At 43.4% G+C, this 25,140-nt stretch overlaps 1 protein-coding gene across 2 annotated transcripts; it reads right to left on the bottom strand.

Annotated features, from left to right (window-relative positions):
- Positions 1-2,708: 2,708 nt before the first annotated feature.
- zgpat (zinc finger, CCCH-type with G patch domain) lies at positions 2,709-25,059 on the bottom strand. Of its 2 annotated transcripts, none has more exons than XM_086005353.1 (6): positions 24,174-25,056; positions 12,522-12,655; positions 7,750-7,902; positions 5,534-5,665; positions 4,542-4,965; positions 2,709-3,166 (listed from the first exon to the last, which is right to left on the bottom strand). In XM_086005353.1, the coding sequence occupies exons 1-6, from the start codon at positions 24,731-24,733 to the stop codon at positions 3,028-3,030; spliced, it is 1,542 nt and encodes a 513-aa protein (XP_085861479.1). In that variant the 5' UTR covers positions 24,734-25,056; the 3' UTR covers positions 2,709-3,027. The 2 variants fall into 2 exon arrangements, with proteins under 2 accessions (XP_085861479.1, XP_085861480.1); XM_086005354.1 differs by having other exon boundaries at positions 3,044-3,189; positions 24,174-25,059.
- Positions 25,060-25,140: the final 81 nt, after the last annotated feature.

Raw genomic sequence — 25,140 nt, 5'->3', positions numbered from 1 at the left:
TCTTACGCCTGGTAAAAGCAGGCACAAGGCCTTATTTACCAGCATAAGAGTTTAAATGAATATAAAAATATTTTTTTCAATTATTTAAACATTAAAACACATGTAAAATGTTATTTTTAGCCGCTTTAAAACATTTAAATTTATTTTTCAAAAAATTAAGTTTTTGTTTTAAATGTTTAATTGAATGGCATTTTAATTAATTTTAAATGTAATTTTTTTTATTTATTTGGTATGTGTACGTGTTTTTTATGTGATCCCCATAAGCATGAATGGGGATCCCCCTTCTTTCATTGGTTGGGCCAACCCACGTGACCCCAGGACGCTTGCGAACCGCCTGCCCCCTTGGGCTACGTGGGCCTCTACGCATAGAGGCCCAGGAGCGCGAGTCTCCGTGGATCGAGGACCATCAGGTAGACGGGTAGATTTTTTGCCGTTCGAAGGCATCCGACTGCAAATTCAGGCCCATTGTGTTTTGTGTCAGCCGTAGCTCAGTTGGCAGCATTCTCGCCTCTGTGTCAGAAAATCATAAATTCAAGCCCCACTCTGGAGACTTGAACACGTAATCCAAGCTGACTCCTCAGTGCAGTACTGAGGGAATGTTGCACTGTCAGAGAGGCCGTCTTTCTAATGAGATGCTAAAATAGAGTACCCCGTCTGCCTTCTCAACTGGACGTAAAACATCCCACGGCACTATTCAGAGCAGGTGTGTTGTCCTTCTGTCCTGGCAATATTTATCTCTCAGCTAACACCTAAAAAAACCAGATGATCTGGACATTATCTCATTGTTGCTTCTGGGACCTTGCTGTATGCAAATTGGCCGCTGCATTTCCTACAACAGGGGCTTGGGATGTTATGAGGTTGTGAAAGGCGCTATATAAAGGCAAGTTTTTTTTTCCTTTCAGCAAAAATGTTTGACTATCAATTTGTTTTGCCAGGTTTGGGGGGGGGGGGGGGGGGGGGTGGCGGGGGTAATGCAGCAGTTTCAGGGGGCCCCTAACCATTTAGCTAGTCATGTATCCAGGTAAATTGGGATATTGCAGATTCTTGGTTTAGGTGAGAGACAGTTATAGCATGATCTGCTTCTTCATGCAAGGTAAGTAAGCATTGCAAAGAATGCACAGCACAGTAGGTCTGTCAGCATCTGAAAAGGGAAAAGATAGGTTGCTGTTTTGAGTTAAGTAAAAGTTAGCAATGCCACTATGGGATCCTATAATAAAAAGATGCTGATGGATCTGCTGTGTATTTCAAGCATTTTCTGCTTTTAATTCAGATTTGCAGCATTAGCAGTTTTTCTTTGTGTTCACTGCCATTGTGCTGGATTTCCTAAGTGCCACATAATAGACTTGTTAGCAAAATTCAAGCTCACAGGATTAAAGGGAATGGCAGCATGAATATGAAATTGACAAAGAGACAGAAAGCATAGTGGAAAACAGTTGTTTACCAGACTGGAAGGAAATACAAGTGGTGCCCCCTAGGGGTCAGTATTAGGGCCACAGCTAGATATATATTAATGACCTGGAGTTTGGTATAAACCTTGTAACTGTAGCAAACAATGAGAAGGATAGTAGCAAACTTCAGGTGAAATGGGCACCAGCAAAATCTTTGCTTTCTCTATTGTTTTTCTTCCTAAATGTCTTTTTCAATTGTTTGGCTTCTCACTTCATTGACATCAGCCATTTCTGTCTAAATATCTTAAGGTTTCTGAATTTATTCTCCATCCATTCCTTGAAGTCTGGTCAGAATTTTAAGCACCAAATCCTGTTCAGCAGAAGATAATTCTGTGTATCATCGCCCAGTTCCATCCATACATCACCTCCAATGGCACTAAAGTGTTAATTCATACCAATGTCATCTTCAGGCATGATTTCTCAATCTCCTTGCCAGCCCCCTCCTGTGTAAACACCATTGCCCAAAGCAAGCCCCACTCATCTATTGCCCCGTATGTGCCCACCTCCACCGTTGTTTCCCAACACCATTATTTCAAAATCCTCGTGAACAAATTTCTCCACGACCTTGTCTCGCCTCTACCTCTACAACATCCTCCAACTCACACCCTCAATTCTTTTAACTCTGGGCCCCTCTCTGCTCTACCATCTGCGGATGATCCTTCAGGTTCGCAACAAATTGAGTGCTTTATTAAACAATCGCAGGATTAAACAAGATCTATTTTGAGATATAAAACAGCTGCAGAGTTCCATCAGAATATATTCTTATGCATTAAGTGGGAGTGCGGCAGGAGTCTTGTAACTCACATGGCAAAGTGTTGAATACCTGGGTTTGAATCCCAATGCCAATATAAGAATTAGTAGTAGGCCATACGGCCCTCGAGCCTACTCCGCCATTCAATATCATGGCTGATCTTCGACCTCAACTCCGCTTTCTCGCCTGATCCCCATATCCCGAGTCCCCTACAGTCCAAAAATCTATCTATCTCAGCCTTGAATATACTTAACGATTCAGCATCCACAGCCATTTGGGGTAGAGAATTCCAAAGATTCACAACCCTCTTCGTTGTTTGATTGATGTGATATTTGACAGGTCAGTGCAAGTGATTTTTCAGGCAAGTCAACATGTGGTGGCAGAAAAACTCCCATCTCAGAAAGGAAAATTTTGCATGGCAGTCTGTTGTACCCTGAGTAGTGTCAGAATAATTCAAAGCTGGCTTGAGTTTAACAGAGTCGTTCCTTTTAAGTATTGAAGAAAAGCCATTGGAGGAAACAGTTTTATATAACTAACGGTATACAATTTACAACACTGACATCAACAATGTTACTGTTCGCAGTTTTTAAAAAGTTGCTAAAGCAATTGTGGTCACGTCTGGGTACTGTGCACCAAGCCTCATCTAACAACACAAATGACTTTCATAGTTCTCTGCACTGAAATGCAAACATTCAAAAAGACATACCAAATAACACAAACTAACAGAACCAGATTATCTTCATTCCATTGGATGTATCTTACAGAAAAAAATGCTGTGCAAATTGGTACATTTCAAAACAAGGACAAAGAGCAATGAATGAATTCAAATCAGAATTTGGTCATCTTCTTGTGTGTGTCTGCTTTCTTTTGTTCTTGCTGGGCCCCAGATTCCTGAGTCTTCAGATAGGACAATTGCTTCTTTGCATTAGACAACTTCTCTTCTAGATGGGAAGTTACTGCTTTGTCTCTGTAATAAACCAGTAAAGAAAACTGAAACCTAGATTATCAAGTGATGTTGTGGAGACATACCCATTGATATTTCTCACTGAAGAGTTCAATCTTAGCCCCTACTCTGCAGAGCACTGAATATTACTTTACTTTCCAAGTCCACCAATGGACACTTTAGGACTCCACACCGGATAAATCAAACCTTTTCCCCCCTCCCTTTAAAAATATTTATCTGCAGTAATTTTAAAAAGTCTTTGTAGAGACCACCTACAAATCCCAACAATAAACTAAATGATTCTGTCTTATATGTGTATTAAGAAATGACCAGCATATAAAAAGATGCAACTTGCACTCATATCGTTCCCTTAAGTAGCAAAATGGAGTTTCACAGAGGACAGGGGGAGTTGCACACAGAGAAGGAGGAGAGAACAGTTCGGCATATGATTGAATGCAAGGTAAAAGAAGGAGGTTTTAAGGAGGCTTTTGAGAGTTGAGGAGATGTTGCAAGATGGAGGAGTTTGGAAAGGGAACTGCAAGTGGCAAGGGCATGATGACTGTGCTATCAATGGGCAGGGTTGTGGGTGTGTGTGGGGGTGGGAGGGGAGGGGAGGGGGTGGGAGGGGAGGGGGTGGGAGGGGAGGGGGGGGGGGAAGAACTGCAGTGAATCCAAGTTGGAGCAGTGCAGGCTGCGAGCTGGTTTGCAAGACTAGAGGTGGATTTGAGAATCAGTACACTGGGGAATGGAAAGCCAACAGAGGTCAGTGTAGATGGGACTGATCGGCGAGCAGGGTGAACAGTGGAATTGGGGAGGTTAGTGAAGAGGGTGTTGGAAAAGTTGAGCCTAGAGGCAATGAAGACATGGCTGAAGATCTCAATGGCAGTCTGAGTGAGGTAGAGATAGAGATGGGCATGCAACAGGAGCTTGAAGCAGGAAGTCTTGGGCCAAATGTGTGATTTGAAGCTCAGTTAAGAATGAAACAGGATACGAGGGGGTAATTTTCACCTTCACCTCATTATGGAACCGCCCAATTTTCATTTCATTGATTTTAATGGAAGAAAAGCAGGTGGGTTTTACAATGGATGAACCACTCTTGCCAGATTATTGTCCAGGCGATGAAGGTGAAAATGACTCCCTAGTTCCCCCCAGGTTACATATTGAGCAGCTGAAAAAAGGATGGAATATGGGGGTTTAAGTGTGGATTTTCCGATGGGAACCAAACAGGATGCCTTTAATCCTTCCAATGTTGAGCTGCATAGTCACTTTCAAATGGGTCATACAGTAACCATCTACTGTACAACCATAAACAATGCAATGTAATAACTGCAATAGAATCTGCCCCACCAAACTGAATTGATTAAGCTCCAAATTATAAACAGAGCAGTAGATAAAGTACCTTCCAACATTTCTTGCAAGCGCCTCCATAATTTTTGCAATGTCCTTTTCAGTATGCTGAATTTTTTCCATTATCTGAAAAAGCTGGATATTTAGAGTTTTCTTCATGCTTTTATTGCCCCTGTAACGTTCTTTGCTGTTTTTCTCTCCCATAGGGGATCCAGTTTGAACTGATGAACTGCTAGTCTGTCCAGTACTTTGAAGTTTGTCATTTAAAAAGTCAAACACAGTCTGGCGAGGTTTTCTCTCTTTAACAACACGTGAGCCTCCTTCGCCTTTCCTCTTGTGCTTCTTTTTGTGGAGGTGGCCGAGTTTCCCTTCTCGCTTCTTTTGCAGGATTTCAGCACATTGATCTAGGGATTTCCCTGGTGGTAAAACCACTGCTTGTACAGGCTCCACTCGACCTTCAGCATTCCTCCCCAAACCTAAAAGAAACTTCCCCAATCAGTTACAAGTCATTCTCTTTCAAATGAAGTCAATTAAGAATGTAAATTTAATAAAAGTAAACAAATCATTTTTTGCTTTAAAAAAAAAAGCACATCGTCTTCTTTATTAGTATTGCATTATTTGTTCTCAAGACTACACCTATATGGAAAGTAAAGGATAGAGATACAGAAAACAGTATGTAGTTCAATTTGGGAAGCTGCATACTGCCTGTGAGACAACTAAAAACCTGTCTCTCATCTCCCCAAAAATGAACACAAACATAGCTGTTAAAAGAAACTCTCCTTTACCTTTCCTGAATTTATATAGCACCATCTGTTGCATGTCAATATATCCATTAAATTGGTGCAATATTACATAGCTGACATTACATTTAATACATAAAGCAGAATAATTTAATTTGGTTATTGTGCATAATAGGAAACAACTGCTTAAGCTGCAGTCAGTGTTATTTTTGGATCTCAACAAAGGCATTAAACACATGGTAATTCTCTACCAGAAGGTGACACTTGGACAGTAATACAGCATGGCAAGTTCTTGCAGTCTTACCTTTTCCAAATTCGTAACCCATTTTAACCATTAGTTTGGATCCCATGCCCCGAGTGTGAGCTTCCCAACCAGCAAATGAAGAGCTGCAAGCTGGAGTCCAATCTTCTATCTCCACAGATTTGGCATCCAAAACTATAAAACAAGTTAATGGAAGGTGAAAAAGTAACATAAATACAGAACGCCATTTTGATTTTTTAAATTCAGTTTATGTCTTCAAGATGTTTGATCAAAACACTTACATTTATATACATAGCAAAATGTCCTAAGGTGTTTTACAGGAGGAAGTGTGGGCATCAAGCAGGAAGCGGGAAAAAGTTAGGGGAGGTGACTGAAAGCATAGCCAAAGTGGTATGTTTTGACTAGGCTTCTGAAGATAAAATTTAGGAAGCGAGCTCTTGAGTGCTGGGACATGGTGCCTGAAAGTGCTGTAACAGACAGTGGGAAGGGAAGTGAAGCATAATAGACCAGAATAGCAAAAACAGAAAATGGGTGCTGGGATGTTAGGCTGTAGAAGTTTGCGGAGGTGGTGGGGTCAAGGCTCTGGAGGGATTTCAAGACAAGGATTTTAAAATCAATATGTTGGGGAGACAAGGATGAAGGCTATTCTTGAAATCCACCATATTGGTTATATTTAGGGCAAACTTTATTTTGTATAAATTTTAACCAAAGTTACACAGACTGTATACCAATTCATAGAAAGTATTTGAGAATCAGATGATGAAAATCAATTTACCAAAATAATTCAATATTTGAATAGATTAAATGACAAGTTAGAGAATGTCTTTGCTAAATATTGATTCGGTGGAGTTGATTCTTGTGTTCACTGCCTGGACGATGATCTGGCCGAGGGATCACGTGTCCCTTATAGAACCTGTTTTATTTACATTACATAGAACCTACAGAACAGAAACAGGCCATTCGGCCCAACTGGTCTATGATTTTCATTTAAGCGATTTCAATGAAAACCTATAGGTTCTATACAGGGCAGACGATCTGCTCCGCCATATTACCGCCCAGGTGGCGAACACGAGAATCTACCCCAGTATCTCTTCATACTGAATGTTCACAGGTCAACCTCATTCAGTGAATATAAATGAATTTCCTAGTTAACTTCCTGAGATACATTTTAGTACATAATTACAATAGGTTGCACCTCTCAGTATCTTCAGGACTGGCTCAGGGTATCTGTATTGTTATATCACACCTGTGCTGGCTAGTTCCATTAATCAATGAAATTATTTATAGTCAAGAGTTCCATTCACAAACATTTAACAATATTGAACACAAAATGAACAATGTGCCATTAGCAAAGACTTCACATTTCACCCTAGTTGCTATAATATATATTGGATCTAGAGCAGTGGTTCCCAACCTTTTCCTTTATGCGGACCACTACATCGTCATCAAAAGCTTTTGCGGGCCACAACGTGTATCGAATATGATACATACGCGGTACACGTGATTATATTATTACATTATCATAATTTTTTTTTCACGGACCACCTGCAGTACCCTTGCGGACCACAGGTTGGGAACCGCTGATCTAGAGGATCCACACAATGTGACTTTTTGAAAGTAGATGGCCAATATCATAACTCACATGCCAACTTAGTCACTTAACTATAGATAAATATTTTGTTAAATGTAGAAGGCTTGGTTTGCTCAAATGAGTGCTTGATAAACAAAAATGTATTGATATAGCAGTCTGTTGGCATAGTGCACACGTATATAATAGTAAGAACGAAGTTCATGCCCAGTTTCCCACATCCGAGAGTTCCCAATTTCAGTATGAAAGGGAAGGGAAAAAACAAGTAGAGCTCAAATGCATTCATCAAGGAGTGGTGGCTAAATAAATAAATGGAGAATATATCAGCCTTGAGCACTAGAGATTACCTTTGTCTGAAGCTCAAGACCACATGCCCTACTCTGGTCAGCAATAGGACCTAAGCAAATATTCCCAGACGTTATTTTATACTAGGACTGAGGCCACAGAATTACGATTTGATAATGTTCTAAGCAATCAAATATTTTACAGTATCTCACCAAATATCATTTCTTATAATTTTATTAGGTTATATCTGTAACATAATTGTTTTATTGGCAATATTCTCCAACTAAAATACCTACTTCTCTCGTGAAGAAATTGTTACATAGCAAATCTAGTCAGTTTTAAAGTGCAAACGAAAACAACAGCTGTAGCCTTTTATAGTGCTTACCTTTTGCATAACCAAGCTGCCCCTCGTCCTCAGAGCTAGATGATGAGGAAGACTCATCAGTGCGAGGAACTGGCATAATTCCATCCCCCTCCACTACAATCTCCTTCTGAAGCAAGGAATCAAATTTTACTGTAAAATAACCATCGTCAATGTCTGAAAAACACAAGCCATTTCCATGTATTAGCCAGGTTTCATAAATATGAACTCTTCTAAGATTACTAGTACTTTGCACTTCGAGTTACTCATAGTGAATACTCTCCTCACCTGATCTTGGTGACCTGGCTCCATCTTTCACCGCCCCCCCCCCGCAACCCCCCTCACACTCTCTTATCTCTCACTCAATCTCTGTCAGGCCACATTTTTTTAAATTAATTTACACAAAGCCAGAAGACCAGCAGTAAAAGTGGGCAGAGCAGCTACCCATATTTTAATATTCTTTACAGCTGGCAGTGCTGCCATAGTCTAGGATTGAAGAGCAGCTGTTTTGTAAAACTGGAAATGGGGCCACAGTCTCATCTCGCGGAGTGGAGGGGTGGGGAAGCGGCTACTTTTTAAATTTTCTATAGAGGGGGGTTCCAAAAAAAAACAAAAGGCCTTGAGAAAAAAAAACAGCCAACAAGAAAAAGAAACAGCGGAGATGTAAGTGGGAATGAAGATGTACTTTTCATATTTATAATTAAAAATTATTTGTATTCAAAAAGTTACAAATTTCAAACTTACCTTCACCCAATGTCTGAAAATTGAAAAATTTAAAAAAGAAAAGATGGCTGAGTTCAGAAACTGGCTCCAGAGCACCACCTAGTGACCAGAGCCTACAACTAAATAGTGAAAAGTTGATCTACCAAAATTGCACTGTAAATGTTGACATAAAAGCACAACCATAAATTTTGGTAGTAGAGGAAGGTTTGTGAACAGGTCCTATGCAAGTTTTCAAAAAATGCTATAAATTCAACTCACTTAAAACAACGACCAGAACTTAAGGTATTCTAAGATATCCATTTTATAATCCACTTTACAATTTAATATATTTTACCGCAGCGTAAAACATTATGTGCTCGGATAGCCACACTGCTCGAGAGTCCCCCACTCACTGCCATAAAACAGAATAATGCTGGCCTAATTGATGGAAGTGTAGGGCCAGAAAGGGACATTTTACTTGCTAAACACTGTAAAAGTCATAACTAATGCAGCAGAACAATTTACATTTTAAACGGACAATTCCTCGGAATCTAAACAAACGCAGTATCCTGTGAGGCCTCACATCATTACCTACAACGCTGGGTCACTTGGAACTAGAATCACAGAATGTAACAGCGCAGTAACAAGCAATTTGGCCCATCAAAGCTATGCTGTTTTTTTCTTCACATGACCCACATAGTCTAATCTCACTTTCCTGCTCACTCCCCATCTTTTAGGTGCTAGCTGTGGCTCAGTGGTAGCACTCGCACCTCTGAGTCAGAAGTTCAAGTCCCACTCCAGAGACTTGAGCATAAAATCTAGGCTGACACTCTAGTACAGTACTCAGGGAGTGCAGCACTGTCGGAGATGCCATCTTTTAGATGAGACATTAAACCGAGGCCCTGTCTGCCCTCTCTGTTGATGTACAAGTTCCCATGGCACTATTTCCAAGAAGAGCTGGGGTGTTTGTCCCGGTGACCTGGCCAATATTCATCCCTTAACTGACATCGATAAAACAGATTAGCTGGTCATTATCACATTGCTGTTTGTGGGTCCTTGTTGTGTGCAAATTGGCTGCCACATTTCTTACATTACACTTCAAAAGTACTTAATTGGCTGTCAAGTGCTTTGGGATGTTCCGAGGTCACTATTTATCTAGTCATAACCCTTCATAAACTTGAAAGCCTCCATCAGGCCACCCCTTACCTTCTCGGCTCTACTGAAAAAAGCCTGTACATTTCAGGTCCCTCTTCAGTCCTAGCAAAAACTTAGGTGAATCCATACTGTACCTTTCCCATTACTTTTATATCCTTTCTGCAATGGGAGGCCTAAAAGTGCACTAACCACTTCAAATGCAGTCTAACTGCATTTGTTTATAATTCAACATTGTCTCCTTGTTCTTGTATTGTATCCTTCTAGATAAAAAATCAAAGATTCCATTTTTATGGCTTTATTTCCATATGCTGCCTGCCACCCTTAATGACCGGAGTATCTGCACATCGAGGTCCCTTTGCCCCTTCACTCCATTTAAAATCTTAATATTTAAGGTTTATTCATAAAACTTTCTCTATCTTCACTTTCAAAATGTACTGCTTTACATGTTTCTGCATTGAACTCATGTTTTGGGAATTACATTCCAAGATTCCGTCCATTTTTTGGTGATTGCCGAAGACCACATTGATCATGTAGTGTGATACCTAACCATATATTCCAGCTCCAAATTCAATCCCTGGCCTGCGCTAAGTGAGCCAATCTCAGCCAATGCAGCGTACAATTGGCAAGGAGTGGAAATAAAAATCGGCCAGAGTTCGCACTCCTGATGGCTGTCTGGTTAGTGATCCTGCAAGAAATGTGTGTATGTGTGGACATTGGGTGAGACTCAAATGTGAATGTTCCATATTGTCAAATAACCTGTACTGACAGTTGGTGTCCATGTTCACAAATGAAAAACAGCCACATGGGTGAGGTACCAGTGAGTGACTGCCATCAGAAGGTAGATTGTGGGTTCAAGTCCCACTCAAAAGGGACTTGAGCACATAAATCTAGGCAAATGGTATGTTGGCCTTCGTAGCGAGGATTCGAGTACAGGAACAAGGATGTCTTGCTGCAGTTGTACAGGGCCTTGGTGAGACCACACCTTGAGTATTGTGTGCAGTTTTGGTCGCCTTATCTGAGGAAGGATGTTCTTGCCATGGAGGGAGTGCAGCGAAGATTCACCAGACTGATACCTGGGATGGCAGGAATGACTTATGAAGAGAGATTGGGTCGATTGGGCTTATACTCGCTGGAGTTTAGAAGAATGAGAGGGGATCCCATTGAAACTTATAAAATTCTAACAGGACTAGACAGACTAGATGCAGGAAGGATGTTCCCAATGGCAGGGGGAGTCCAGGACCAGGGGTCACAGTCTAAAGATAAGGGGTAAGCCATTTAGGACAGAAATGAGGAGGAATTTCTTCACCCAGAGAGTGGTGAACCTGTGCAATTCTCTACCACAGAAGGCAGTTGAGGCCAATTCATCATTAAATATATTCAAGAAGGAGTTGGATATATTTCTTAAGGCTAAAGGGATCAAGGGGTATGGGGAGAAGGCAGGGACAGGGTACTGAATTTGGATGATCAGCCATGATCTCATTGAATGGTGGAGCAGGCGCGAGGGGCCGAATGACCTACTCCTGCTCCTATCTTCCATGTTTCTATGTTTCTATATGAGGGAGAAAAAATGGACGTGAAAAAGTATGCTTTGGGGTTTTTGGCAGATGTGCAGCATTAAACATCTCGCTCCCCCAAAAAATTGTTTTCTTTTCCAACTGCATCTACTACCTATCTGCCCATCTTGCTAACCTATGTCTTCTTGCAGTCTTTCACAGTCCTCGTCACAATTTGCCATAACCCAACCCCCAAGCCTACCTCAATTCCCAAGTCCAGATTGTTTATATACGCAGTAATAAAACAGCAACCTCTATGGAACACCAATCACAACTTCCAGTCCAAGAAACCTCCCCCATCCCCATCCTTTGCTTTCTACTCTCCAAGCATCTCTTTATTCACATCGTCACACTCCCCTCAGTTCTTTTTGCCATCCGTCTCTTATGTTGTACCCCATATAAGGTAGATAAGGTCATAAAAAAGCTAATAGAATGCAGAGTTTATGGCAAAAGGTACAAAGTCATAATGTAACGGTGAATCAATATAAACCCGTAGTAAGAGCACAGTTGGAGTACTGTGTGAAGGTTTGGACTCTACACTGTAGAAAAGTTGATGCAATAGAGGGGTATAGCACAGATTCACCAGGATGCTGCAGGTATAAAGAAATACAAATACAAAGGAAGACTTAGAAAAATTGTGTCTGGTTTCATTAAAACAGAGGAAATTAAGGGGTAATTTGATAGAGGTGTTTAAAATATGATGGGATGAGACAATAGTGAGAAACAAACTGATTCCAGTGATTGAGAAGTCTAGAATAAGGAGATATAGATACAAGGGATTTAGGACAGGAAGCAGGAGAAACATTTTTCTACACCCAGATACAATTACAGATCAGATACATTACAGCCAGCCATAATATAAAGATCCCATTACTCTGTTCCAGACTCAGAAGAGCTTAATTTACAGTACAGTGCAATTTATGGTAAAAGATATCACAACTTAACTGAAAGATGGCAATTCCAATTCAAAGCATACAAAAAGGAATTATAATCACCACCAATAAATACATAAATGTTTAATAATGCCTGTTGGTAAAAGGGATAAAAGTCAGTGGGAAGTGGGAAATCATTAAAAGTTTAGATTTTTTTTAAAAAGGGTATTTTGCTAAACAGTATAGCTAGTGAAAATTCCAGCACATCCGCGTGCAAGAGGTCACTTTCATTCTGACTTTTAGCAGATAAAATAGCGGCCTTTTGGAATGTTTTACAAATCAAGGCTTTATCCAGACATATATTAAAGTCCACTTTTTCACTTTGACCAGGTACTAAGAAAGGAGAAAAGACAAAGACATAACCGTGATTGGTACTTTTCTACTTTCACAGCATTTAAATTGTGCAAGATTAAGTGCGCTAATCAGTCAGGAAATGTAGACGTACTGTACTTACCGAGGATTTTAGCTGGGTACCAAATCTCATCTTCATACTTAGCTAAACAGGATGACCCCACCTCAAGTGAACTGAGGTCCAGTTCTTCAAACCCCCGTAGTTCAGACACAGCCACAACCTCTCCATGTGAGTATCTAGGCAGACACAATTTTCAGCATTGTAATCTTTCTTTTAAAATACATATTTTTCATAAGTCTTTCACCGTACATTTTTAGTCCAATTTCCCCCCCTCCTTTTCTCATTCAGACACACCAGGCGCCCCTAGTACCTCACACAAATAGCTATTTTTCACACGTGAGCCTAGACAGTGAGTGATGGCAGGCTAGTCAACCGTATAGGGCATCGCAACCAGCATCCACATATGCACTTTTCATCATGACTCACTGAATAGTAAGGGGAAACCGTGAATGATCTAGAGGCCAACTATAGCACCCCTTAGTGTTATCCTGTCTAAGGCCACTTGCCCAGCACAGACTGCGGTTAAAACAGGACTGAATGAATTTTGCGAGGGGGTGACTAGGTGTGTGGATGAGGGTAGTGCAGTTGATGTAGTCTACATGGACTTCAGTAAGGCTTTTGACAAAGTCCCACATGGGAGACTGGTCAAGAAGGTAAGAGCCCATGGGATCCAGGGCAATTTGGCATATTGGATCCAAAATTGGCTAAGTGGCAGGAGGCAGAGGGTGATGGTCGAAGGTTGTTTTTGTGATTGGAAGCCTGTGTCCAGTGGTGTACCGCAGGGATCGGTGCTGGGTCCTTTGCTGTTTGTAGTGTACATTAATGATTTAGATATGAATGTAGGAGGTATGATCAGTAAGTTCGCAGATGACACGAAAATTGGTGGAGTGGTAAATAGCGAAGAAGGAAGCCTCAGGCTACAGGACGATATAGACAGGTTGGTTAGATGGGCAGAACAGTGGCAAAAGAAATTTAACCCTGAAAAGTGTGAGGTGATGCATTTTGGGAGGACTAACAAGGCAAGGGACTACACAATGAATGGTAGGACCCTAGGAAGGACAGAGGATCAGAGGGACCTTGGTGTGCATGTACATAGATCCCTGAAGGCAGCAGGACAGGTAGATAAGGTGGTTAAAAAGACATATGGGATACTTATATTCTATGCCTCGGCTAATGAAGGCAAGAGCAGGGAGGTTATGATGGAGCTGTACAAAATGCTAGTTAGGTCACAGCTGGAATACTGTGTGCAGTTCTGGTCACCACACTATAGGAAGGATGTGATTGCATTGGAGAGGGTGCAGAAGAGATTCACCAGGATGTTACCTGGGCTGGAGCGCTTCAGCTATGATGAGAGACTGGACAGGTTGGGGTTGTTTTCCTTAGAGCAGAAAAGGCTGAAGGGGGACCTGATTGAGGTGTACAAAATTATGGGGGCATAGATAGGGTAGATAGAAAGGAACTTTTCCCCTTAGTAGAGGGGTCAATAACCAGGGGGCATAGTTTCAAGGTAAGGGGCAGGAGGTTTAGAGGGGATTTGAGGAAAAACTTTTTCAACCAGAGGGTGGTTGGAATCTGGAACTCACTGCCTGAAAGGGTGGTAGAGGCAGGAACCCTCACAACATTCAAGGAGCATTTAGATGAGCACTTGAAACGCCATAGCATACAAGGCTACGGACCAAGCTGGAAAATGGGATTAGAATAGACAGGGCTTGATGGCCGGTGCAGACACGATGGGCCGAAGGGCCTCTTTCTCTGCTGTATGACTCTATGACTATGACCTTCCTGGTCTGTATGGCTCAGTTTCACCTACAATGCATTTTTAACCTCTGAAGAAAAGGGAATTGCCAATGGAAGGTTAACTGTAATTCAGCTAAAAAAAAACACATGTCTTGAAAGTTGACTCTTTTTCTTAAAGACGAGCAGAGCAGTTGGGTTGAAATTCTGCATGCCCAGTAACCAGGATATTCTTTATTTACACAAAACGTCAGAGATTCCAGTGCACATATGACAGTTTATTTTGGACACCTTGTAACAAAGTGGTACTGCAGCAACTCAGAACTGAGCAAACCTGCAAAGTGCCCGAGGACACAATCAAGTACTGGATCATTATACAGGAAACTTTCGATTTACCGGCACCTAAATAACTGGAAATCTCGGTTAACCGGCAAAATTCCGGAGTAGTTTCAAGTAAGTTTTACTTCATATTGTACTTGCCTTCTGATCTGTTGCTGTGCAAGGGTGTGGCTGCAGCTGTTGCTAAGCTACAGAGACACTTGGAACTTGTGGCCATTGTTCTAAAACTGTTGCTAAGCAACAGGGTTTGTTGCTTTATACGGAGCTCTCAGCTCTCCCTATCTTTTACTATAGCGTTCGGTTATCCGGAATTTTTGATGAACCGGCACCACGTCGGTCCCGGATAAAAAAAAGTTTCCTGTACACACACTTTCAATGCCTGACATGGTTTTTCCCCTCAGAACATTTGCAATAAATATTTAAAAATAAGCAGACAAAATGACTAAAGCGAAATATTACATACATTAATTTTGCATGCAACACCAGCAAGGTTGCTATTAAATTTTGCACAACTTGCAACAATCTCATTTATAAAGTCCCATGGCATTTAACACAGAAGAAACAGATGGCAAGCAGAAAAAATGACCAAAAGCATGGTTCAAAAGATGGGCTTTTAGAGGCCTTTAATAGGTATTGAGATAAGTAGAAAGAGGACATGTTTAGGGAAAGTGGGGCTGAGGCAACAAGTTGCATTTATATAGCACTTATAACGTAGTAAAACGTCCCAAGGCCCTTCACAGGAATGTAATCAGACAAAAACAGACACCAAGCAGATGATGATTTTAGGATGGGTGACCAAAAGCGTGATTAAAGAGATTTAAGGAACATATTAAAGGAGAGAGCAGGTGGCGAGGTTTAGGGAGGGAGTTCCAGAGCTTGGGGCCTAAACAGCTGAATGCACGGCCACCAATGGTGAGGCGAAGGGAGCGGGAGGATCATAATCATAATCAACTTTATTGTCATTGTTAGTGCACAAGTGCAGTACAACGAAATGTAGGCTTGCGGCTCCCGAGATTGTACATTTAGATTAAGACATTTAAACATTCAACATACGTTTGGCTTGTAATACATCAACATAAACATAATAAAGTGCATTGGCAGATGTGCAGGCTTTAGAGTTTATTTGTGCAGTTCAGTAGGATGACAGCCCTGGGAAAGAAGCTGTTCCTAAATCTGGTCGTACGGGTGCGAATGCATCTGCAGCGTCTCCCAGATGGCAGGAGGGCGAACAGTCTGTGGCTGGGGTGGGTAGGGTCTTTGCTGATGGACCGTCAAGTGACCTCCGTAAACAGCGTTTCTGGTATATGTGCGCTATGGTCGGTAGCTGGGTGCCGGTAATGCGTTGGGCAGTTTTGGCTACCCGCTGCAGGGCTTTCCGGTCATAGTAGCTACAGCTGCCATACCATACTGTGATACAGTTCGTCAGGATGCTCTCTATTGTGCAGCGGTAAAAGTTAGAGAGGATCAGGGGTGACAGGTTACATCCCTTCAGCCTCCTTAGGAAATATAGGCGCTGCTGGGCCTTCTTCACCAGAGAGGAGGTACTGAGGGACCAGGAGAGGTCTTCCGTGATGTGGATTCCGAGGAACTTAAAGCTGTCCACCCTTTCCACCACAGCCCCATGGATGTGGATGGGGGTGTGACTTCCGCCTTTAGACTTCCTGAAGTCCACAATGATTTCTTTGGTTTTCTTGATGTTAAGGGCCAGGTTGTTATCGGCGCACCACTTCACGAGGTGCTGGACCTCCTCCCTGTAGGCTGACTCATCGTTGTTGGTGATCTGGCCTACTACCGTGGTATCCGCAAACTTGATGATGGTGTTGGAACCATGAACAGCCACACAGTCGTGGGTGAAGAGGGAGTAGAGGAGGGGGCTCAGCACACATCCTTGTGGGGCCCCCGTGTTCAGGGTCGGGGGGGGGGGAGGTGTGGTTACCTAATTTGACAGACTGGGGTCTGTTTGTTAGGAAGTCCAGGGTCCAGTTGCAGAGGGAAGTGTTCAGGCCAAGAGTGTGGAGTTTGGTGGCGATAGTGTTGAATGGTGAGCTGTAGTCTATGAACAGCATTCTGATGTAGGTCTCTTTACCATCTAAGTGATTCAGTGCAGAGTGTAGAGCAGTTGTGATTGCATCCTCCGTTGATCTGTTTGCACGATAGGCAAACTGGTGTTGGTCAAGAGAGGCGGGTACACTGGCTTTGATATGAGCCAGTACCAGTCTCTCGAAACACTTCATTATGATGGGTGTGAGTGCGACAGGTCGATAGTCGTTCAGGCACGTCACAGCTGTTTGTTTTGGCACAGGAATAATGGTAGCGGTCTTGAAGCATGTAGGGACTACTGCCTGGGCCAATGACAGATTGAAGATGGCGGTGAAGACATCAGCCAGCTGATCAGCACATTCCTTGAGTACCCGTCCAGGGATGCTATCCGGTCCAGCAGCCTTTCGTGTGTTCACTCCGCGTAGAACACCCCTTACGTCAGAGGCCGACAGAGTGAGCACCTGGTCTTCCGGGGGTGGCAAGGCTTTGGTAGCCGGCTCCCTGTTGTCCCTGTCGAAGCTAGTGTCCAGAGTTGGAGGAATGCAGAGTTCTTGGAGGGTTGTAGAATTAGAGAAGGTTACAGAGATAAGGAGGGGCAAGGCCATGGATGAATCTGAAGACGAGGATGAGAATTTTAAAAATAGAGTCGTTGGTGGACTGGGAGCCAATGTAGGTCAGCGAGCAGAGGGGAGTTGGGTGAACGGGACTTGGTGCGGGTTAGGATACGGGCAGCAGAGTTTTGGGTGAGCTTGTTTATGGGTGAAGATGGGAGGCCCAGCCAGAAGAGCATGGATGCGAGTTTCAGCAGCAGGTAAGTGGAGGCAGGGCGGAGATGGCTGATGTGGAAGTAGGGCTCTTTGTGTTGGAGAGGATGTGCGGTCGGAAGCTCAGGTCAGGATCAAATAGGGCACCAAAGTTTGGTTCCGCCCGAGAAACTGGCCAGGGAGGCGGATGGAATCGGTGGCGAGGGAGTAGAGTTCCTGTCGGGGACCGAAATCTCTGCTGCCAGTGGTACAGCAGGGGGAGGAGGGCAGAAGAGCCCAGTATCGGAGGACCAAAGAACACAGGGTAGAGAAAATTGCAGTAGTTAGATGGGGGCGAGACCACGGAGGGAGTTGTAAAAGAGTAAGAGCATCTTGAATGTTTTGGGGGACAGGGTTCCTATGGAGGTCAGCAAGGACAGGGATGGTGAGCAAGTGGGACTTGAGATTTGGAGTCAAAAAAAGAGGGATCATGGTATCCAAATACACAGATAATTAAAGGTGGTAGCACAAAAGCCCATTAAAAAAGGCAAATGGAATCCTTGGTTTTGTACCTAAAAGCGTAGAATACAAAGCAAAGAGGTAATGCTGAAAGTATACAACACTTTAATTAGGCTGCAGCTGGAGTACTATCTGCAGTTTTGGACATCCAATTATAGGAAGGATATGAAAGCAATGGAAAAGATGTAGCTTAGATTCTGTAACATGTTACTAGGGCTGACGGGTTTCAGTTATGAAGAGAGGCTTGAGAAGTTAGGGTTTTTTTCACTGAAGCCAATATGGTTAAGGTGTGACCTGATTGAGGTCTTCAAGACTTCAAGATTATGAAGGTTTTGTTGAAGCAAATAGTCAACAAGTAGGCACAAATATAATATAAAAAGAATTAAAGGGGAGGTTAGAAAAAATTCTTTACACAAAGGGTGGTTGGTAACTGGAATGGTCTGCTGTAAATCAGTGTTGAAGCAGAGTCCATAAATTCTTTCAAAACGGAGTTGTATAATTGTTTGAAAAAAATATTTAAAAAGGGATGGGAAGCAAGCAGGAGAGTGGGATTAGATTATGTGGTTCATGTCAAGAAAAACAGATTTGATGCTCTAAATGGCCTGTTTTGTGATGTGAATCCAGGGATTTGGATGAGGTGGAGTTTGTGTATTTGGAAACTCAGGAAGCCAACAAGAAAGGCTTCAGAGAAGTTGAATCCGGAGATAATTAAACCGTGGACAAGGATTTAAATGGTAGTGGGAGTGAGGTAAGAGCAGAGTGGGGAGATATTGCAGAGGTGAAAGTGAGGGATGATGGCTGGGTGTGGGGTTTGTAGCTTAGTTCAGGATTTAACAGGACAGTGAGGTTCTGCACGCTAGCTCAGCTTGAATAGGCAGCCAGGATATAGGCAGGAGAGTGTTTTTGGCAGGAGCCAAATAAAATGACTTTGGTATTCCCAATGCTCAACTGGAGGGAGTTCTGACTCATCCACAACTTAATGTCAGATAGTCTGGCAGTAAGGAGATGGTCATGGAATCAAGGGTGTGTCATTGCATATTTAAAAAAATGAATGTCGCTAAGCAGAAACATTAAAAATGGGACCAAAGTAAGAACTGTGGGGTATTTCAGAGATGGAAGGAGAAGCTATTACTGGAGATGTCCTGGCTACATTGGAGCAAGTGGAACCACACATGGGCGATCCAACACAGGTAGATTTCATAGAAGCGGTGTCATAGAGTCATACAGCACAGAAAGAGGCCCTTCGGCCCATCGCGTCCGCGCCAGCCATCAAGCCCTGTCTAATCTAATCCCATTTTCCAGCATTTGGTCCGTAGCCTTGTATGCTATGGCATTTCAAGTGCTCATCCAAATGCTTCTTGAATGTTGTGAGGGTTCCTGCCTTTACCACCCATTCAGGCAGTGAGTTCCAGATTCCAGCCACCCTCTGGGTGAAAAAGGTTTTCCTCAAATCCCCTCTAAACCTCCTGCCCCTTACCTTGAATCTATGGCCCCTTGTTATTGACCCCTCTACTAAGGGGAAAAGTTCCTTTCTATCCACCCTACCTATGCCTCTCATAATTTTGTATATCTCAATCAGGTCCCCCCTCAGCCTTCTCTGCTCCAAGGAAAACAACCCCAGCCTGTCCAGTCTTTCTTCATAGCTGAAGTGCTCCAGCCCAGGTAACATCCTGGTAAATCTCCTCTGCACCCTCTCCAAAGCAATCACATCCTTCCTATAGTGTGGCGACCAGAACTGCACACAGTACTCCAGCTGTGGCCTTACCAGCGTTTTGTACAGTTCCATCATAACCTCCCTGCTCTTATATTCTATGCCTCGGCTAATGAAGGCAAGAATCCCATATGCCTTTTTAACCACCTTATCCACCTGTTCTGCTGCCTTCAGGGATCTATGTACATGCACACCAAGGTCCCTCTGATCCTCTGTCTTTCCTAGGGTCTTACCATTCATTGTGTATTCCCTTGCCTTGTTAGTCCGTCCAAAATGCACCACCTCACACTTTTCAGGGTTAAATTCCATTTGCCACTGTTCCGCCCATCTGACCAACCCATCTATATCGTCCTGTAGCCAGAGGCTTCCCGCCTCGCTATTTACCACCCCACCAATTTTCGTGTCATCTGCGAACTTACTGATCATACCTTTTACATTCACATCCAAATCATTAATGTAGACCACAAACAGCAAGGGACCCAGCACCGATCCCTGCGGCACCCCACTGGACACAGGCTTCCAGTCACAAAAACAACCTTCCACCATCACCCTCTGCCTTCTGCCACTCAGCCAGTTTTGGATCCAATGTGCCAAGGCAGCCTGGATCCCATGGGCTCTTACCTTCCTGACCAGTCTATGTGGGACTTTATCAAAAGCCTTACTGAAATCCATGTAAACCACATCCACTGCATTACCCTCATCCACACACCTAGTCACCCCCTCAAAAAATTCAATCAAATTGGTCAGACATGATCTTCCCTTGACAAAGCCATGCTGGCTATCCCTAATTAATCCCTGCCTCTCCAAGTGGAGACCAATTCTGTCCCTCAGAATTTTTTCCAATAATTTCCCTACCACTGATGTTAGGCTCACTGGCCTGTAATTCCCTGGTTTATCCCTACTACCCTTCTTGAATAATGGTACTACATTAGCTGTTCTCCAGTCCTCTGGCACATCCCCTGTGGCCAGAGAGGTTCTGAAAATTTGTGTCAGAGCCCCTGCAATCTCCTCCTTTGCCTCACATAGTAGCCTAGGATACATCTCGTCTGGGCCTGGGGATTTATCCACTTTTAAGCCTGCTAAAACCGCTAGTACCTCCTCCCTCTTGATGCTAATATGTTCAAGTATATCACAGTCCCCCTGCCCGATTTCTATGTCCACATCGTCCTTCTCCATAGTGAACACAGATACAAAAAATTCATTTAAAACCCCACCTACATCCTCTGGCTCTACACACAGTTTGCCATTTTGGTCCCTAATGGGCCCTACTCTTTCCCTAGTTATCCTCTTGCCCTTAATATACTTATAAAACGCCTTAGGATTTTCCTTTATTTTGCTCGCCAGTGTTATTTCATGGCCCCTCCTCGCTCTCCTAATTTCTTTTTTAAGTATCCCCCTGCACTTTTTATACTCCTCTAGGCCTTCCTCTGTCTTTAGTCCTTTGTATCTGCCAAAAGCCCCCCTTTTGTTCCTAATCCATTCTCGTATATCCCTTGACATCCAAGGTTCCCTGGGCTTGTTGGTCCCATCCTTGGCCTTTACGGGAACATGTTGCCATTGTACTCTCTCAATTTCCTTTCTGAAAGATTCCCATTGCTCCGATGTGGATTTTCCTTCAAGTAGCTGATCCCAGTCCACATTGGTGCAAGAGGATGGTGTGGTTGACCATGTAAAATGCCAGGGAGAAGTTAAGCAGCAATAACATGCCACAGTTGCAATCACAAAGGTTATCCAGGACAGTCTCAGTACTATGGAATATAAGGGGCAGCCTTCCTGAAGGGATACAAACAGAGAGTTGTGGAAGAGGTGAACAAGAAGCTTGGTGGCAATAATTATTCAAATTACTTAAGAGAAAAGAGAGGTGAGGAGTCAGTTTGAACAGACAGTGGGATTTGTAACATGCTTTGAAGAGAGGGCGAGGATCACAATTTTGAAGAGAAGGAAAATGATGCCTTTGTAAAGGAACCATTAACAAGTTAGTTAGCATTGGTCAAGGTAGTTGGATGGAGAAAGGAACGAGGAAGTGGCTCCAGTGGAAGTTAGTCGCCTAATGGCTGGGGCAACAGAGGAGAAGCTACAGAGTGATAAGAGACTGGGGCAAAGGTGAGGGAGTAGCTGATGGAGGGTTTAGGACAAGGTAGGAAGCAGCAGATGAGGCAACCATGCAGAGAGCAGCAATCTTAGAGATAACTCGAATTTATTGAAAGAATGGTTTGCTATTGTTGTCTTGAAACAATGTCTAGACAGTTGTGTTGCATTATTTCCTGTGTCACACAGAAATACCAATTGGAACACATCACTTCCTTTGTATAAATAAAGGACAATTTGTACCCTTATTAGAGATTAAAATAAGATTTTACCAATTTCCACAGATAAGTTCCAGGATTTTTTGGATGTTAATTTGTTAATTAAAAAAAAAATCTTCTTGAATTTGGGACAAAACACATTTCCCATTGTTTTATCATCAAAAAACAGGTCTGGAGATGCACACATTGCATCCACGACATCAGCACAAATGTTACCTGCTGCATTTGCAATGTTGACGTGATGCAGGTGCATCTCTGGACTTAACTTTTGGCAGGAAAATAAAGACTATGCAATTTTGATTTTTTTTTAAAAAAGGGAACCTGGATCATGTTTACGTACTAATATGAAGATTAGATTCTTTATACTGCAGCAAACATTAGTCTTTCATTCCTAGTTATGTTTGGAGCAAAATCCAATTCAGTACCTACAATATCTGACATATGCTGCTTTATAAAATTAACAAATAGATCATTCAACTTCTTCCAAAAAGTTAATCATTTTTGTAATCTGCATTTTTTTTTAAATTTTCTTCCAAGAAGCCCCTCCTCTCTCTAACTTCCTTCACCTGCAACACTGGGCAGTCAAGATCTCACCGTGACCATTACCAAATGTTGTTGAGTGTTCAGCTGGCAGAAGGTGCTCAAAGTCAACAGGGACTGCCAATTGCTGCTTTTGTTTCCTGCTTCAAAGTAGAATGCAAGGTGTAGGATTTTTTTTCCCCCATGGCTGTACATTTTTTTTTTTTTTTAATATCGTCCGTCAACTAGGAACATAACCACATCAAGTCCAAGCCTGCCATGTCATTCATCAAGTGATACAACCACAATAAAAAATGTAAAATCTGTCACAAAACATCAACCTGTCTCTCTTTATAGATGCTGATGATGTGCCTGTTGTTTATTTCCAGTAATTTTTGAATTTATTATTTTAATGGTCACTCTTAGAAGAATCGAAACAATTTCATGTCTAAATGGGTTTACAACCACATACTCTTCACATTTTCTTGGTGCTCATAGTTCTGCAGCCCTTGAGGTACCAGATCCATTTAACCCTTTATTACATAGAATTTACAGCACAGAAACGGGCCATTTGGCCCAACTGGTCCATGCTCCACACAAGCCTCCTCCCATCCCTCTTTATCTCACCCCATCAACATGTTGTTCTATTCCTATCTCCCTCATTACAACAGTGACTCCACTTCAAAAAAGTACTTCATTGACTGCAAAGTGCTTTGAGACGTCCGGTGGTCGTGAAAGGCACTATATAAATGCAAGTCTTTCTTTCATGTACTTATCTAGCTTCCCCTTAAATGTATCTATGCTATTTGCCTCAACTACTCCATGTGGTAGCAAGTTCCACATTCTTTGGATTCCCTATTGGATTTATTAGTGACTACCTTATATTTATGGCCCCTAGTTTTGGACTCCCTTACAAGTACAACATCTCTATGTCTATCGTATCAAACCCTTTTATAAATATTAAAAACCTCTATCAGGTCACCCCCTCAGCCTTCTCTTTTCTAGAGAAAAGAGCCACAATCTAGCCTTTCCTGATAAGCACATCCTCTCAGTTCTGGCATCATCCTTGCGAATCTTTTTTTGTACCTTCTCCAATGCCTCTATATTTTTTTTATAATATAAAGACGTCTCTTCTGAATTCCCTATTGGATTTATTAGTGACTATGTTATATTTATGGCCCCTAGTTTTCGACTCCCCCGACACTTTAGGAAGGATGTGAAGGCCCTTGAGAGGGTGCAGAGGAGATTTACCAGAATGGTTCCAGGAATGGGGGATCTTAGCTACAAGGACAGGTTGGAGAAGCTGGATTTGTTTTCATTGGAGCAAAGGAGGTTGAGGGGTGATTTGATAGAGGTGTACAAGATTATGACGGGTTTGGATAGGCTAGACGGGGAAAGGATGTTCCCACTAGTTGATGGTACAAGGACTAGGGGACACAGATTTAAGGTTTTGGGCAAGAGATACAGGGGGGACGTGAGGAAAAACTTTTTTACAGTGAGTGGTGAGGACTTGGAACTCGCTGCCGACGGAAGTGGTAGAAGTGGAGACACAATGTTTTCAAGGAGAAACTGGATAGGCACTTGAAGGAAATAAATATGCAGGGCTTAGGGGGATAGAGCGGGGGAAAGGGACTGACTGGATTGCTTTACAGAGAGCCGGCACGGACTCGATGGGCCGGATGGCCTCCTTCTGTGCCGTTATAACACTATAAGTAAAAACATCTCTATGTCTACCCTATCAAACCCTTGACTACTGTTAAAGATCAGGCCAGCCCTCAGTTACCTGCAGGAGTCCAGGAAGCGGCAGGTCCCACTGAGGTAGAAGGGGCAGGGCTTCATGGCACGCTGGGTCGGGTGGATCCACAGGACGCGGACCGTGGGCTCCGGGGACTCGCCGCTCTCCATGCCCACGATCATGGCGTTGTGATACTGCAGCGGCCCCCAGGCGGTGTGGTAGGGAGCCCGCACCTTGGTGCCGCCGATCTCCTCCTCGGGCTCCGGCTCCTCGCCGCTCCCCTCCGGCTCCCGCTCCGGCGCCTCCCCGTCCGCGAGTCCGCTCAGAGCCGCCTGGAAAGCGGCGTATTCCGCGTCCAGTCGGGCCCCATCGCCAGGCTCGGGCCCCGGCGAGGCCGCTGGCTGCAGCCGCTCCAGCAGCTGGCTCTTGCGGACCGACAGGAGGCTGGACTCGGTCAGGGCGATCAGCTGCTGCAGGTCGGCCCGCAGCTGGAGCAGGTCGGCCTGGGCCTCAGCCTGGGCCTCGGCTCCTAGCGCCACTTCCACCTGCTGCAGCTGCGCCTTGTACACCTCGATCCCCGCCGCCAGACTCGCCTCGTCCATGGCCATCGCTTCTCGCCCAGATTACCAGCGGCCTACGGCCTCACAGAGCCCTTTCTCACCGCCATCCCGGCGACCACAGCCGCACCGGAAGGAGAAGGCGGCGGCCTCTGACCCGCAGCTGTGTGCCCACCCCCACTTCGAGTTTGGTCCTGATCTGCTCCCTCTGCTTCAGGCCAGTTGCTGCCAAAGTGAAGGGGCCACCAACCAACCCTCTCTACCTCAAAAGTCAGTCACTTCTATGCTTCACAGTGTGGACGAATTGTTACGGTTTTCAGCTACTTTCAGCAGCAACAAAGACAATATCAGAACTAAAGCCATAATCCCACCACTGTCTTGGATTTGAAAAAAAGACGTGCATTTATATAGCGCCTTTCACGACCTCAGGGCGTCCCAAAGTGCTTTACAGCCAATGA

Source organism: Somniosus microcephalus, chromosome 13 (assembly GCF_052327205.1).
Source record: "Somniosus microcephalus isolate GS21.2 chromosome 13, FLI_Smic_1.0, whole genome shotgun sequence".
Lineage (NCBI taxonomy): Eukaryota > Metazoa > Chordata > Chondrichthyes > Squaliformes > Somniosidae > Somniosus > Somniosus microcephalus.
The sequence above is the reverse complement of the archived record's forward strand: the minus strand, read 5'-3'. Positions and strand labels throughout refer to the sequence as shown.